General features: G+C 47.9%; 1 protein-coding gene across 5 annotated transcripts in view; it reads left to right on the top strand.

Moving 5' to 3' along the window:
• ACAP3 (ArfGAP with coiled-coil, ankyrin repeat and PH domains 3) overlaps nt 1-12,981 on the top strand; it is a 146,727-nt gene that overhangs the window by 63,512 nt on the left and 70,234 nt on the right. For all 5 annotated transcript variants that reach the window (XM_081923549.1, XM_081923548.1, XM_081923551.1 and 2 more), the window contains exons 4-5: nt 1,138-1,191; nt 12,516-12,574. In XM_081923549.1, coding sequence (XP_081779675.1) covers nt 1,138-1,191; nt 12,516-12,574 — 113 coding nt within the window. The remainder of the gene's footprint in view (nt 1-1,137; nt 1,192-12,515; nt 12,575-12,981) is intronic.

Below are 12,981 nucleotides of genomic sequence, written 5' to 3'. Positions count from 1 at the left end.
CTTTGAAAAGTGGGGTCCTCTTTGCCCTGTGCACAGAGCACTTGTAGAAATCTCACCACAGCAAACGGGGGTTCACCCTCACGTACAGCCAGTCTCCCAAAGAGCTCAAGACAATGTAGATATGAGGGTCTTGTAATCTAGGAAGTGGGTCTGGCCTGCAGACCCAGCCCTTATCTCCTCTATCCACCCCCCACTCCCCACAATTGCCCAAGTTTGATAGGTGGTTGAGGCTCACCGCAGGTGACCCAGGAAGTGAAGGATGAGCATGTGAGCAGAGGGACGTAGGGTTAACTAATTGTAAAAGGACTCACCAATGGGAACCCAAGGGGCAGAGTTAACTGTGTATAGTGGTACCTCGGGTTAAGTACTTAATTCATTCCGGAGGTCTGTACTTAACCTGAAACTGTTCTTAACCTGAAGCACCACTTTAGCTAATGGGGCCTCCTGCTGCTGCCGCGCCGCCGGAGCACGATTTCTGTTCTCAACCTGAAGCAAAGTTCTTAACCTGAAGCACTATTTCTGGGTTAGCGGAGTCTGTAACCTGAAGCGTATGTAACCTGAAGCGTATGTAACCTGAGGTACCACTGTATAAGGTTCTAAGCACAGAGGGGTTTTTTTTGGAGGAGTTAGAGTTAGGGTGGTTAAGAAGACAGTCTGGAGTTAGAAGAGACAGAGAAGATAAGTCTGTGGGTTGGGCTAATCTGGTGTGAGAGAGTGAGAGAATTTGTTAACAGGAGTCAGTCAAACAGTTGAGATAATCAGTCAGAAGGTATTAGGAAGGTATAGGTCAGTAAAGACACTAAAGCTAAGATACTGACAGGAATATTATCTGAGAAACCATAAACTTGTTAATGTTTGTAAAATATTTTTTTTCTTTTTTTTGGTTCACTTTTTGGGTTCACTTTTAACCAACTCATTGTTTTACCAGAGAGTAACGGGTTGGTGGCAGGAGCACAGTGGTGGCACAGGGATCAATAGAATGTTAAACGTCCGGGGACCCTGTGTGATCGCCACAGTGGTGCTTGTTGAGACTGGAGCTAAATTAAGGGGGGGGGGGTTTACATCTATGTCCACCCCCCACTCTCCCTTTCAGGCCTCTGTTCTTCTCTCACTGCCATGCCTCTCTTCCTTCTGCAGGAATGCCTGAACAAGTTTGGAGACAGCCTGCAGGAAATGGTCAACTACCACATGGTAAGTCACATCCTGCCAGGAGTTCCTTGGTGCGGTGCAGCTGTAGCTGCGTTAAGTGATGTTTCATAAATATTATAAAAGCCTTGCACACGCAGTGCCGTTAACAGACCTGAAGGTCGCAACTGAGCTGCCTTGCTGATTGAGATCAAGGCTGATCTCTCCCACTCTCCTGCCTCCGAGAGTGGACAGCACTGACTCTCCAGTGTCCAGGAAGTTCCAAGGAGCACCGTCTCTTAAGGACGTCAGATGAACTCTGCTGGATTGGGTCAAAGGCCCTTTTAGCACCATATATTCCAACAGCGGCCAACAAGATCCTTCTGGGAAGCCCCCAAGCAGGACTTGGGGTGCAACAACAACTATCAGGGCACTTGGGTGGGGCAGCTCTGGCGTTCTTGCCTGGCTCATGGTCTCTTCTGTTCCTGTGACTATGGAGGAGGTGGGGTGGTGGCACTTGAGAGCTGGACTGCTAGTGTGGGGACCTTTGGCCTTGGGGCAGGGGTGTCCAGCTCAGGATTGTAGGCAGTGCAGATGTGTGCTGGAGGAGTTGCTTCTCAAGGGAAGGCCCATAGCTCAGTGACAGAGCATCTGCTTTGCATGCCAAAGGTCCCAGGTTCAATCCCCAGCATCTCCAGGTAGGGTTGGGAGAGACTCTCTGTCCAAAACCTTCAGGGAAGTTTTTAATATGTGACATTTTAGTGTATTTTTCATCTTTGTTGGAAGCCGCCCAGAGTGGCTGGGGAAACCCAGCCAGATGGGCGGGGTACAAATAATAAATTATTATTATATTATTATTATAAACCCTGGAGAACAGCTGCCAGCCAGTGTAGACAATACTGGGGTAGGTGGACCAACGGTCTGACTTGGTATAAAGTAGCTTCCTATGTCCCTGTCTTAAGGGGAGTGGCTGTAGCTCAGTGGTAGAGCATCCATTTTGCATGGAGGAGGTCCAGGTAGGGCTGGACAGCTGCTGCCAGCCAGTGTGGCCAATACTGAGCACATTGGACCAACTCAGTGTGAGACAGCTTCCTTAAAATTTAAGGGAAAGGGTCACAGCTCAGGGCTGGAGCACCTGTTTTGTTCTATCCCAGGCAAAAACACTTGAGGAAGGGTGCTATGCAGAAGGGCATGGCTTAGGAAAGAGGGGTGTGGCCTGGGGAGGGTCCCCAGGGCCAGCTGGAGAGGTCTGGAGGGCTGCATTTGAACCCCCACCAGCTTTGAGATCCCCCCACCCCTGCCTCAAATACTGCTCTCATTCGATGCTCATTAATAATAGCATTTATATAGTCCTTCCTGACTGCCACTGCTGTGATCTGAGTTCACCCGTCCCTCTAGCCAGGGCGTTCCACATAAGCTGCTGAGTTAGCTCTTCAGCAAGCCAGGAACTGTGTCTGCAGAGTAACTCCAGACAGAGGGAGTGGACGGCACAGGACGGCTGCCGCTCTTTTGGAGATGGGCGAGGGGGCTTTGAAATAAGGAAAGGTTTTCTCCCCCGCCCAGCCGCAGCAGGTCAGGGATGGTGCAGGCTAAGTTTCCACTCCATGTTTCGAATTTTTTTGGGGGGGAAATCAGTCGCCGGGAGAAAGTCTGGCAGGGGCGTCTAATCCTCAGGGCTGTAAAATCTGCGTCCAGAAGGGGAAGGGATAAAACGGTTTCCTTCTCAATGACACTCCTGGGGTGAAGGACGAGGGCCATGCAATCTTGACCTCAGTTTTTCCATGGGTCTATTGACATTCATTTTAGTACAGTGGTTAAGAACTTAATTCGTTCCGGAGGTTCGTTCTTAACCTGAAAGTGTTCTTAACCTGAGGTACCACTTTAGCTAATGGGGCCTCCTGCTGCTGCCGCAGCGCAGTTTCTGTTCTCATCCTGAAGCAAAGTTCTTAACCCGAGGTACTATTTCTGTGTTAGCGGAGTCTGTAGCCTGAAGCGTCTGTAACCTGAAGCGTATGTAACCCGAGGTACCACTGTAGTGGTATGGACTTGGCCTCAGTAAATATTAATTAGTTTTTATTCTTAATTATTTAATATGCCACTTGATGCCCAAAACAGGATTCTATCCAGTTGCACAGGCAATTAAAATATCAGCATTAGTTATTAGAATATGCAATAGGCAAGAACAGTAAAACAACACAGCAATTAAAACAGGAAGCGCAGGTCTAGATTGCGCTGATAAGATTTCATTCATTTGCTTGCTGCTTTTAGATCCTCCCTTTCCTGCAAGGAGTTCAAGGCAACATATACATGGTCCTTAGTTGCTCATTTTATCCTCACAACAGCCCTGTGAGGTAGGTTAAGCTGACTGGCCCACGGTCAGTGGCTGAGTCAGGGTTTAAACCAGAGTCTCCCTTGTTGTAGTCAAATGCTCTAACCACTTCACCACACTGACCATTAGGTACAGATTTGGCACTGAGTAAAGCCGAGCATTGAGAAGGGGGCCACCCATTGTTAAAAACATATCTAAGGAAAGGTCCTTGTAGGTTGTGGGGGGAGAGAACCTCAGGCCTGGGGGCCTAATGCGGCCCTCCAAGTGTCTCTACCTGGCCCTCACAATTATCCCCAGGCCACACCCCTCACCTGTCCTATTTTAGACCACATGGTTGGAATGTGTCTAATGCCTCTAGCTTGCCTAGGGGGTGGTGGTGGTGAGGTGTACATTGGTTGCTCCACCCACTTTAGCCCCCGGCCCCGCCCACCACTGGCATGCGGCCCTTGGAAGGCTGCCCAGGAGGGACTGCGGCCCCTGAGCTGGAAAAGGTTCCCTGCCCCTGTTGTAGATCTTCTCAGCAGCCTCTATATCCTTTCAAATGCACCACATCTGGGCGCAGTTAGCTGTGATTCTAAAACTAGATGCCCTCCCGTAATGGAGAGAGACAAGAGACGGTGTAGGAAAAAAATCTAGGTCATACACACGCACGCACGCACACACACACACACACACACAGCCCAAACACCCTTCAGTTCGTTCAGCTTTCAAGTTTGTGCATCTCCCGCTGAGCAGCAAGCTTAAAATACTCGCAGGGCGTTGGATTGGCATTTGCGGGGGATAATTCCTATTATTTTTTGGAAAGTTGTTGGTAGCACTGTGCCGAAATCTGTCCTCCCCCAGATTTTCAGCAGATAATTTCCAAATGCAATTTATTTTCCCGTTACTGGTGGTTGGGAGGGAAACACGGGGGGGGGGGAGGTGTATTTTTTAGTTCAGCACCAGTTGTTAGCGTCTGACAGGGACAGGGAACAACAGCAGGCCTGGGGGAATCAAATGAGGCATTCCGGACCTCTCTGCCTGAGCCTCAGGACTCTTTTCAGGCCACGCCCCCTCTCCTCAGGCCACGCCCCTCCCCAGCCCTGCTCTGAACTCTCCTTTGGGGGTTTTTGTGGCTAGCTGGGAAGCATCCTTTAGTTCTGATCGTTCCGCTTCCTGCTGGCTTGGATGGGAGGACAGAGAGGGCTGTGTTTAGAAATTAGCCTGCTGTACAAAGGTGAGATCTGCGTCCGTGGCTGCACCCATCTCTGTCTCTGGTCACCAGGCCCAAGGCTCCCTGTTGCTGGAGCCTGCAAAGCTTTTTGCTTTTTGCCGCAAGGCTGGCAGGTTGGGTGCCGGGCGAGCCTCTCCTAGGAGAGTGTCCAGAGGCTCCCTTGGAAAAGGTTAGATGGACCAGCGTGCAACATTTTATGTACCCGCCCCTGAGTGCTCCCAAACCTGCAACGCAGGTTTCAGCCTTTGCTGAACGTTCTCAAACATTTTTCTCTGGGCCACACCTTCAGTATAGAAATTTGTGCACACCTAACCAAATTCTTTATTGCTAAGGAATACATTGGAAAGCAAAAAGAAACAACTACCAGTGCTTGATATATAACATAGAGCACAACTACTTTATAATATAATACAGCTACATAAGAACATGAACCAAAATATAATTCTAAACAAACCTCTTGCATATTCTGCAAATGAAAACATTTTTTATGTTATACTATAGTATGAGAGATGCGGGTAGCGCTGTGGGTTAAACCACAAAGCCTAGGGCTTGCCGATCAGAAGGTCAGCGGTTTGAATCCCTGCGACGGGGTGAGCTCCCGTTGCTTGGTCCCAGCTCCTGCCAACATAGCAGTTCAAAAGCACATCAAAGTGCAAGTAGATAAATAGGTACCGCTCCGGTGGGAAGGTAAACGGCGTTTCCGTGTGCTGCTCTGGTTCGCCAGAAGTGGCTTAGTTCTGCTGGCCACATGACCCGGAAGCTGTACGCCGGCTCCCTCGGCCAATAAAGCGAGATGAGCACCGCAACCCCAGAGTCGTCCACGACTGGACCTAATGGTCAAGGGTCCCTTTACCTTTACACTATACTGAAATGTTTAAATGCTTCTTTGATTGCCCTTGAATCTTCCTGCCACACTTGCCATCCTCTCCTGCCACATCAATGTGGTGCGCCACACCCCTTGAGAACCACTGGTTTAAAAAGCATTATTCAGAAGAGTGGTTTTCCACAACCCACTGAGGAAGATAACAATGCAATAAAATTCCAAACTGTAACAATTCATTGCACATTTGTTCAGAATCCAAGTGAAAGGATTTAGTATAATTATTTTTACAAAGCTGATGAACTTGGTCCGGCGATACCAGCTTTTTGAAGCCTCTTAGGGTACCTCCTGCCACCCCCTTGCCTCTTAGCAGCACCCCCCCCCAGTAATCACACTGCCCCCTGTGGTAGTGGGGAGTACTGCTCACTTTGGGAACTGCAGCTCTTTTTCATAAAAGCACCTGTTTCTGCCTTCCACACCAAATGAAAAATACACAAAACTGCCGCCGCTTGCAACTCTCCTTTCCCAAGGGCATGCTGCTCCACACAGGGTCCTGCGCTCTCATGCGCGGTGATCTGTCTCCGGGGAATGTCTGTAGATTGACTCAAACATCTTTCTGCCGGGCGGCGAAGCCTGGAGCAATCTGGAGGGGGAGGAAAGTTATTTTTAGTGGTTTTTCTGTTTCTGTGCTTCGTGCCCCCCCCACTCTTGTGTGTGTATGCGGGCGGGATTTAGCACGTTGGCTCATCCCCTGCTCCTTGTGTAAAGGCAGAGGGAGTCATGAGGCTGCAAGCAGCGCTCGCTCTGGGTGTGCGGCGCACGAGGGTTTGGCCTTTCAGTATCATCGCAGAGAGGCACCGTCTTCTGTGGCAGCCTAAGTACCCCCCAAATAGGCGTTATGTGGGAGCGATAGGGACAGACAACGGGCAAGGCGGGGTGACTTCTGCTGGATCCCAAATCTGTTCAACTCAGTCATGTGACCCGTCAGCTTACCCTGGCAAAAAGGGGGTCACACTCTATTTCAAAGGCTTGTTTTCCTTCTGCTGGGAGTACATTTTTCCAGCTTCCAATCCTTAGGATTTATGGGCTAGTTTCCGAGTCACAGGACACAGGTGGCGCTGTGGGTTAAACCACAGAGCCTAGGACTTGCCGATCAGAAGGTCGGTGGCTCGAATCCCCATGACGGGGTGAGCTCCCGTTGCTCGGTCCCTGCTCCTGCCAACCTAGCAGTTTGAAAGCATGTCAAAGTGCAAGTAGATAAATAGGTACCACTCTGGCGGGAAGGTAATTGGCGTTTCTGTGTGCTGCTCTGGTTCGCCAGAAGCGGCTTAGTCATGCTGGCCACATGACCTGGAAGCTGTCTGCGGACAAACGTCGGCTCCCTCAGCCTATAGAGCAAGATGAGCGTGCAACCCCAGAGTCGTCCGCGACTGGACCTAATGGCCAGGGGTCCATTTACCTTTACCTTTAAGTCACACTCTATTTCAAAGGCTTTTTTTCTTTCTGCTGGGAATACATTTTTCCAGCTTCCAATCCTTAGGATTTACGGGGTAGTTTTCCAGCCACACATTTTGTCCCAGAAGCCATTTTGTGTAGGGATTTGTGAAGAGGGGCCATGTTGCACTTGTTTTGCATGCAGAAGGTCCCAGGTTCATTCCTTAGCATCACCAGTTAGTGGTGGGAAATATTCCTGCATGAGACTCTGGAGTGCCCAGTAGGCAACGCTGAGCTAGACAGACCAGTAGTCTGAGTTGGTTTAAGGCGGTTTTGTAGAATCGTAGAGTTGGAAGGGACTCGTAGGATCATCTAGTCCAACCCTCTGCAATGCAGGAATATGCAACTGTCCCATATGGGGATCGAACCTGCAACCTTGGTATTATCAGCACCACGCTGTAACCAACTGAGCTATCCAGTCAAAGTTTCCTATCTGTTTATTGAAACCAGCCCTTTATTTACAACCATGAGGACTCGCGCCTTACTTTTATCTTTGCAGGCAATGTCGTACCTCAGAGATAGACTCAGCGTAAGGAGGTCTTCTACATGCTCCTTCCTAAGAATGAATTCCTCTAGCATCTCCAAGAAAAAGACTTCACTGACTTCCAGCTGTTTCAGACTACAGCTCCCTGGGGCTGATAGGAGTTGTGGTCCAAAACATCAGGAAGGCACCAGGTTAGCCAAGGCGCCCTGAGAACATTGGGAGATTCAAACATGCCTTGCTCCTGCTTCGGAAATGAGACTGGGCCTTTGGAAGTCCAAAACCCAGGAGAGAAATGCAGGCGTTGAGGCTTTGGGAAGCATCCCTGCAAAAAGCCAGAGCAGTCAGTGGTCTTGCTCCCAGCTATTAAAGTCTCTGCCAGTTACGGATCGATAGCCTTTACTGTTTCAGGCTGCTGCACTTAGGGTAACGCAGCAATGCAATGGCATTAGGGATCGCATCAGTGCAGTAGCTCATGGATCTTTCCTCTGGGCCATTAAACGGCAAAGTGGAACTGCTATCTCCTCCCTGGCTGGCCAACTCCCTTCCCTTCAAGCCCTGCTGCAAAATGTCCTTGAATTTCCCAACAGCAAGGCAGAGAACCTGGTAGGAAGTGATGGGTGAACCTGACAATTTCTCATGTTTCCAATCAAAAGTTCATTTCCACATTAGTACATGCCGAGGGCCTTCTGGTGGTTCCCTCATTGTGAGAAGTGAGGTTACAGGGAACCAGGCAGAGGGCCTTCTCGGTAGTGGCACCATAGCTGTCAAGTTTTCCCTTTTCTTGCGAGGAATCCTATTCAGAATAAGGGAATTTCCCTTAAAAAAAAGGGAACAGTTGACAGTTATGAGTGGCTCCCGCCCTGTGGAACGCCCCCCATCAAGGAAATAAACAACTACCAGTATCTGACTTTTCAGAAGACATTTGAAGGCAGCCCTGTTTAGGGAAGTTTCTTATGTTTGATGTTTTATCGTGTTTTTAATCATCTGTTGGGAGCTGCCCAGAGTGGCTGGGGAGGCCTGGCCAGGTGGGCGGAGTATAAGTAACACATTATTATTATTATTATTATTATTATTATTATTATTATTATTATTGAAAATCCACCTGTATTTTAGAGCAAATCATCTGTGCACAGCTGCTCACGGATGGAACGCTGGGTGGGCAGATCTTGATGTGGCTGTATTTCAGAGTTGGCACAAGTGTTCTTCCTTTGCATTGTTTAAGAACACGGAAAGCTGTGTTATAAAGTGCATTTAGATCAGTATTGTCTACTCTGACTGGCAGCGGTTCGCTAGGCTTTCAGGCAGGGGACATTCCCAACCCTACCTGGAGAAGCCAGGGATTGAACCTGAGACCTTCTGCATGCAAAGCAGATGTTCTGCCAATGAGATGCATCCTGGTCTCCTTCATGTTGGTTGAACAACAAGAGGAGGACTGCTGATACGACAAGCGTATTAAGATTGGGGGTGTGTGTCTGTGTGTGTATGAAGAGATGTGGCAAATGGTGCATGCACAGGAATCTCCATGGAATTCGGGAAAGGAAATAAATCGATGGGGGGGGATCTCTTTGCCTTCCCACATTTTCTTGAGATATGGCCCTGGATTTTTGGCACCCCAGACTCTCGCTTAGCTCGCCTCTGTGGCTGGGCTAGCTTTGCAGCCAGGAAGCTTTAAGGATTAGCCACTGATCCCGGAGGAAAATCTCCATCCAAAGTGACCAGCATTTGAGTGAGTCACATCCTGGAATCTTGATGACTTCTCTGGGGCTGAGAGATGGGTGGGAATGCGAGACAGAGTTTCTGGAAACTTTTTATTTCATATGAACCCTTCCAAGCATGTATCGGAAGCCCAAAAAACGACTGTGTAGTTAGAAATCAAACTTTTTTAAAAAATAAAAAATAGTAAGCTGAGCTCTTTTTTAAAAATCCAATCAATTTAATTTAATTTTTTTAAAAAAATAAATAAATGGAGGAGCCCTCTCCAAATCATCTCCGCAAGATATTGGCCAGTAGTCAATTCAATATTGCAGCTTATGAGAAAAGAGCTGATTTTCTTAAAGCATTGTGTTCAAGGGGTGTGTTTAACTCGGTTTTACTCAGTGTAGACCTATTAAAATCAATGGCTCTAAACAGCTCCATGGTCATCGATTTCAGTGGTCTACTCTGAGTAAACCAGGGACGCGGGTGGCACTGTGGTCTAAACCACTGAGCCTCTTGGGCTTGCCGATCAGAAGGTCGGCGGTTCGAATCCCCACGACAGCGCGAGCTCCTGTTGCTCGGTCCCAGATCCTGCCAACCTAGCAGTTCGAAAGCACACCAGAAAGTGCAAGTAGATAAATAGGTACCGCTCCAGCGGGAAGGTAAACGGCGTTTCCGTGTGTTGCTCTGGTTCGCCAGAAGCAGCTTAGTCATGCTGGCCACATGACCCGGAAAAACTCTGCGGACAAACGGCGGCTCCCTCAGCCTGTAAAGCGAGATGAGCGCTGCAACCGCAGAGTCGTCTGCGACTGGACTTAACTGTCAGGGGTCCTTTACCTTTACCTTTACTCTGAGTAAAAACCTAGTTAAGTACCACCCTTAGAGTTTCATTCAGTTGAAATACTCCTTCCCTCTATCCCATCCCGTCCTCTGTGTGCCATTTGCTGTTGCACTCAGGTCCTGCTTCCAAGATTCCCACAGGCATTGGGTTCAACAATGGGAGAACAGGATGCTGGACTAGATAGGCCATCAGCCTCATCCAGCCACCGGGATTCATATGTTCCTGTCCCCAACTCCTTGATGCTGGTCTTGGCTGTTTTATTATATAGTTCTAGCTAAATGCCTATTGGTTCGATGTTTCTATGCAAATGGCTTTGTCAATTTTGCCTGACAGAAGGGGGCAGCCTTCTTTATGTAGAAGTTGGAGCATGAGAAGATGGTGCCCTCTACTGGCAGAAACGAGGAATTCAAATATAGACAGACCTTGTTCAAAGTATTTGGGAAGGGGTTCTGTGCAGAACATTTGGCAGCTGAAGTGCCTCTCAAGAAGACCCGAATGGGAGGGAGGAATTGGGGACACAGACGTTCATTGGATGAGGGGGCATCTTGGCCTCCCATCACACATCACTAGTCCAGAGGCTCAAGGAGAGCACCAGGTGCGAGTTTGTGTGTCCATCTTCAGACCAGAGGACTGGCCCTTTAAGACCCTTTAAATTCTCTCAAGGGGGTGGAGCTTGGAGGAGGTATAAAAGGCCTCTGTCCGCTCCCAATCTCTTTCCGAGCAAGTGGATCGCTGGGAGCTGTCCGTGGTCCAGCCCTATAGCCTTGCTGCTTTTCCTGAGCAGAACACAACAGGTTTTGGGGTGTTTCTTTTTTTTAAAAAAACCGATGGTTTAAAAAGTGTTATTTATTGCAGTGGTTCTCAAACTTTTTTCTCCAGGCTGCACTTTCAGGGGGAAAATTTGCTTGTGCAATACCGAATTTTTAACTGATAAGAAATACATTGGAAAACAAAATGAGGCAACTCCTACAGTGCTTGATTTATAGCACAGAACAAAACTACATTAGAATATGATCATAGGGCATCCAAAAAGTATAAAACAATGCATCTACATAAGAACATGAATCATGCCCAAAATATAATGACAAACTACAACTAGGATTGTCCTCGGTATTGCAAATTTTAAAAAAACAACAACATTGATACTGCACTATACAGAAATGTTTAAATGTTTCCTTGATGGTCTTTGAATCATCCTGCCATGCTTCCCATCATCTCCTGCCAAACCAGTGTGACACACCACACCCTTTGAGAACCAGTTTTATTGCCTTAAAAACCCCCCACTTAAAATGAAGCTTTGCTTTGCAATCGGAGAGAAATTCAATTGAATTCGCAGTTTTGTGTGTGATGGCACTCATGAAGCACCATTGCCTCTTTTCTTTGGCTGTCCTTGATAGCCATTTGGTGCCGACACCCATAGCACTTCTATCAAGATGCGAGCACTTCCTTTAAAAAATAATAATAAAATAAACCGCACTGGCCAGCAGCCTGCTTCTGAACACCAGTTTCTGGGGGTCACAAGTGGGCAGAGCGATTTTGGACTCACAGGTACTGTTGGCAGTCTTTTCAGAGGCATCTGGTTGGCCAATGTGAGACCAGGATTCTGGGCTAGGTGGGCCTTTGGCCTGATCCAGTAGCCAGGAGAAGCAGTGCTGTTCCGCTCTCTCTGACACTAGGATGCAGGACTTTGGCCTGATTCAGCAGGGCTCGTTTTATGTTCTTAGAGGTGGTTTTTGTTGGTTATTTGCAGTTTAGTAGCGCTGCAGAGAGCTTGCTGGGGAAGACCATAAATAACAAGGAACTCAAAAATAACTTTAACAAGGTTTTAATAACAAAACAAAAACTCCTTTTACACTAAAGATAACAACAACAAACATGACCAAACCATCCCCCAGGGTAATGGGAGAGCTAGCTGCTGCTCCTTATATACCGTATTTTTTGCTGTATAAGACTCACTTTTTCCCTCCTAAAAAGTAAGGGGAAATGTGTGTGCGTCTTATGGAGCGAATGCAGGCTGCGCAGCTATCACAGAAGCCAGAACAGCAAGAGGGATTGCTGCTTTCACTGCACAGCGATCCCTCTTGCTGTTCTGGCTTCTGAGATTCAGAATATTTTTTTTCTTGTTTTCCTCCTCCAAAAACTAGGTGCATCTTGTGGTCTGGTGCGTCTTATAGAGCAAAAAATACGGTACTATGCCCAAATGCTTAATTAACACAACCTAGCAGCACCTGCTATGTTTCACAGCTGCAAGACTGGGTCTCGTTATTTGCCCTGGCCCTTAAAGACATACACAACTTGTGAAACAATAATGAACCTTGGCATTTTACAGTGACCATTCAAGAGTTTTATCCTATTGGGAAGCGTTTCTGGGGCAATCCCTAGAAGAACACCACTTTCAGCAGCCCCTCTGCTCCCGTGCTGTCTGGTGACATTTAAGATCTTCGATTAAGTGAGTTTTCTTCACATATTCTTACTTGCTTTCTCTTCCCTGCTTCCTCTCTCCCTCTGCCTTAGATCCTTTTCGACCAGGCTCAGAGGTCTGTCCGGCAACAGTTGCACAATTTCGTGAAAGAGTGAGTATCTGTTTCTTTTCTGTGTGTATATTTTGAAGGAGGGGAAGGCCCAATCTGTCATAGTGGGTCACAGCACATGCCATTGATAATAACCAGGTGAGATCAACTGGAAGATCTGTTAGGATGGCTGTAAGGATGGGCTGCGAAGTGGTGGTGGGGTCCCCCAGGAATTACAGAAGCACATCAGTTTGAACTGATGACTGCAGAGGAGAATCGCAAACCTAGGTGGGTGGAAGAAAGAAAGGGATGTCTGGAATCCTGAACAGGAGTATTCTGTTCTGCAATGTTTGGTTGCAGATTGTACATGTGTGAGTGTGGGGAGGGGGCCTATATCCAACTGCATCTTGCTCCAGAGTATACCCACTGAAATGAGTAGACCTAGTTAGTCATGTCAATTGATCTACTCT

This window comes from Podarcis melisellensis (genome assembly GCF_964234715.1).
Source record: "Podarcis melisellensis genome assembly, chromosome: 8".
NCBI lineage: Eukaryota > Metazoa > Chordata > Lepidosauria > Squamata > Lacertidae > Podarcis > Podarcis melisellensis.
Note: the sequence above shows the minus strand (reverse complement) of the source record. Positions and strands in the feature narration are given on the sequence as shown.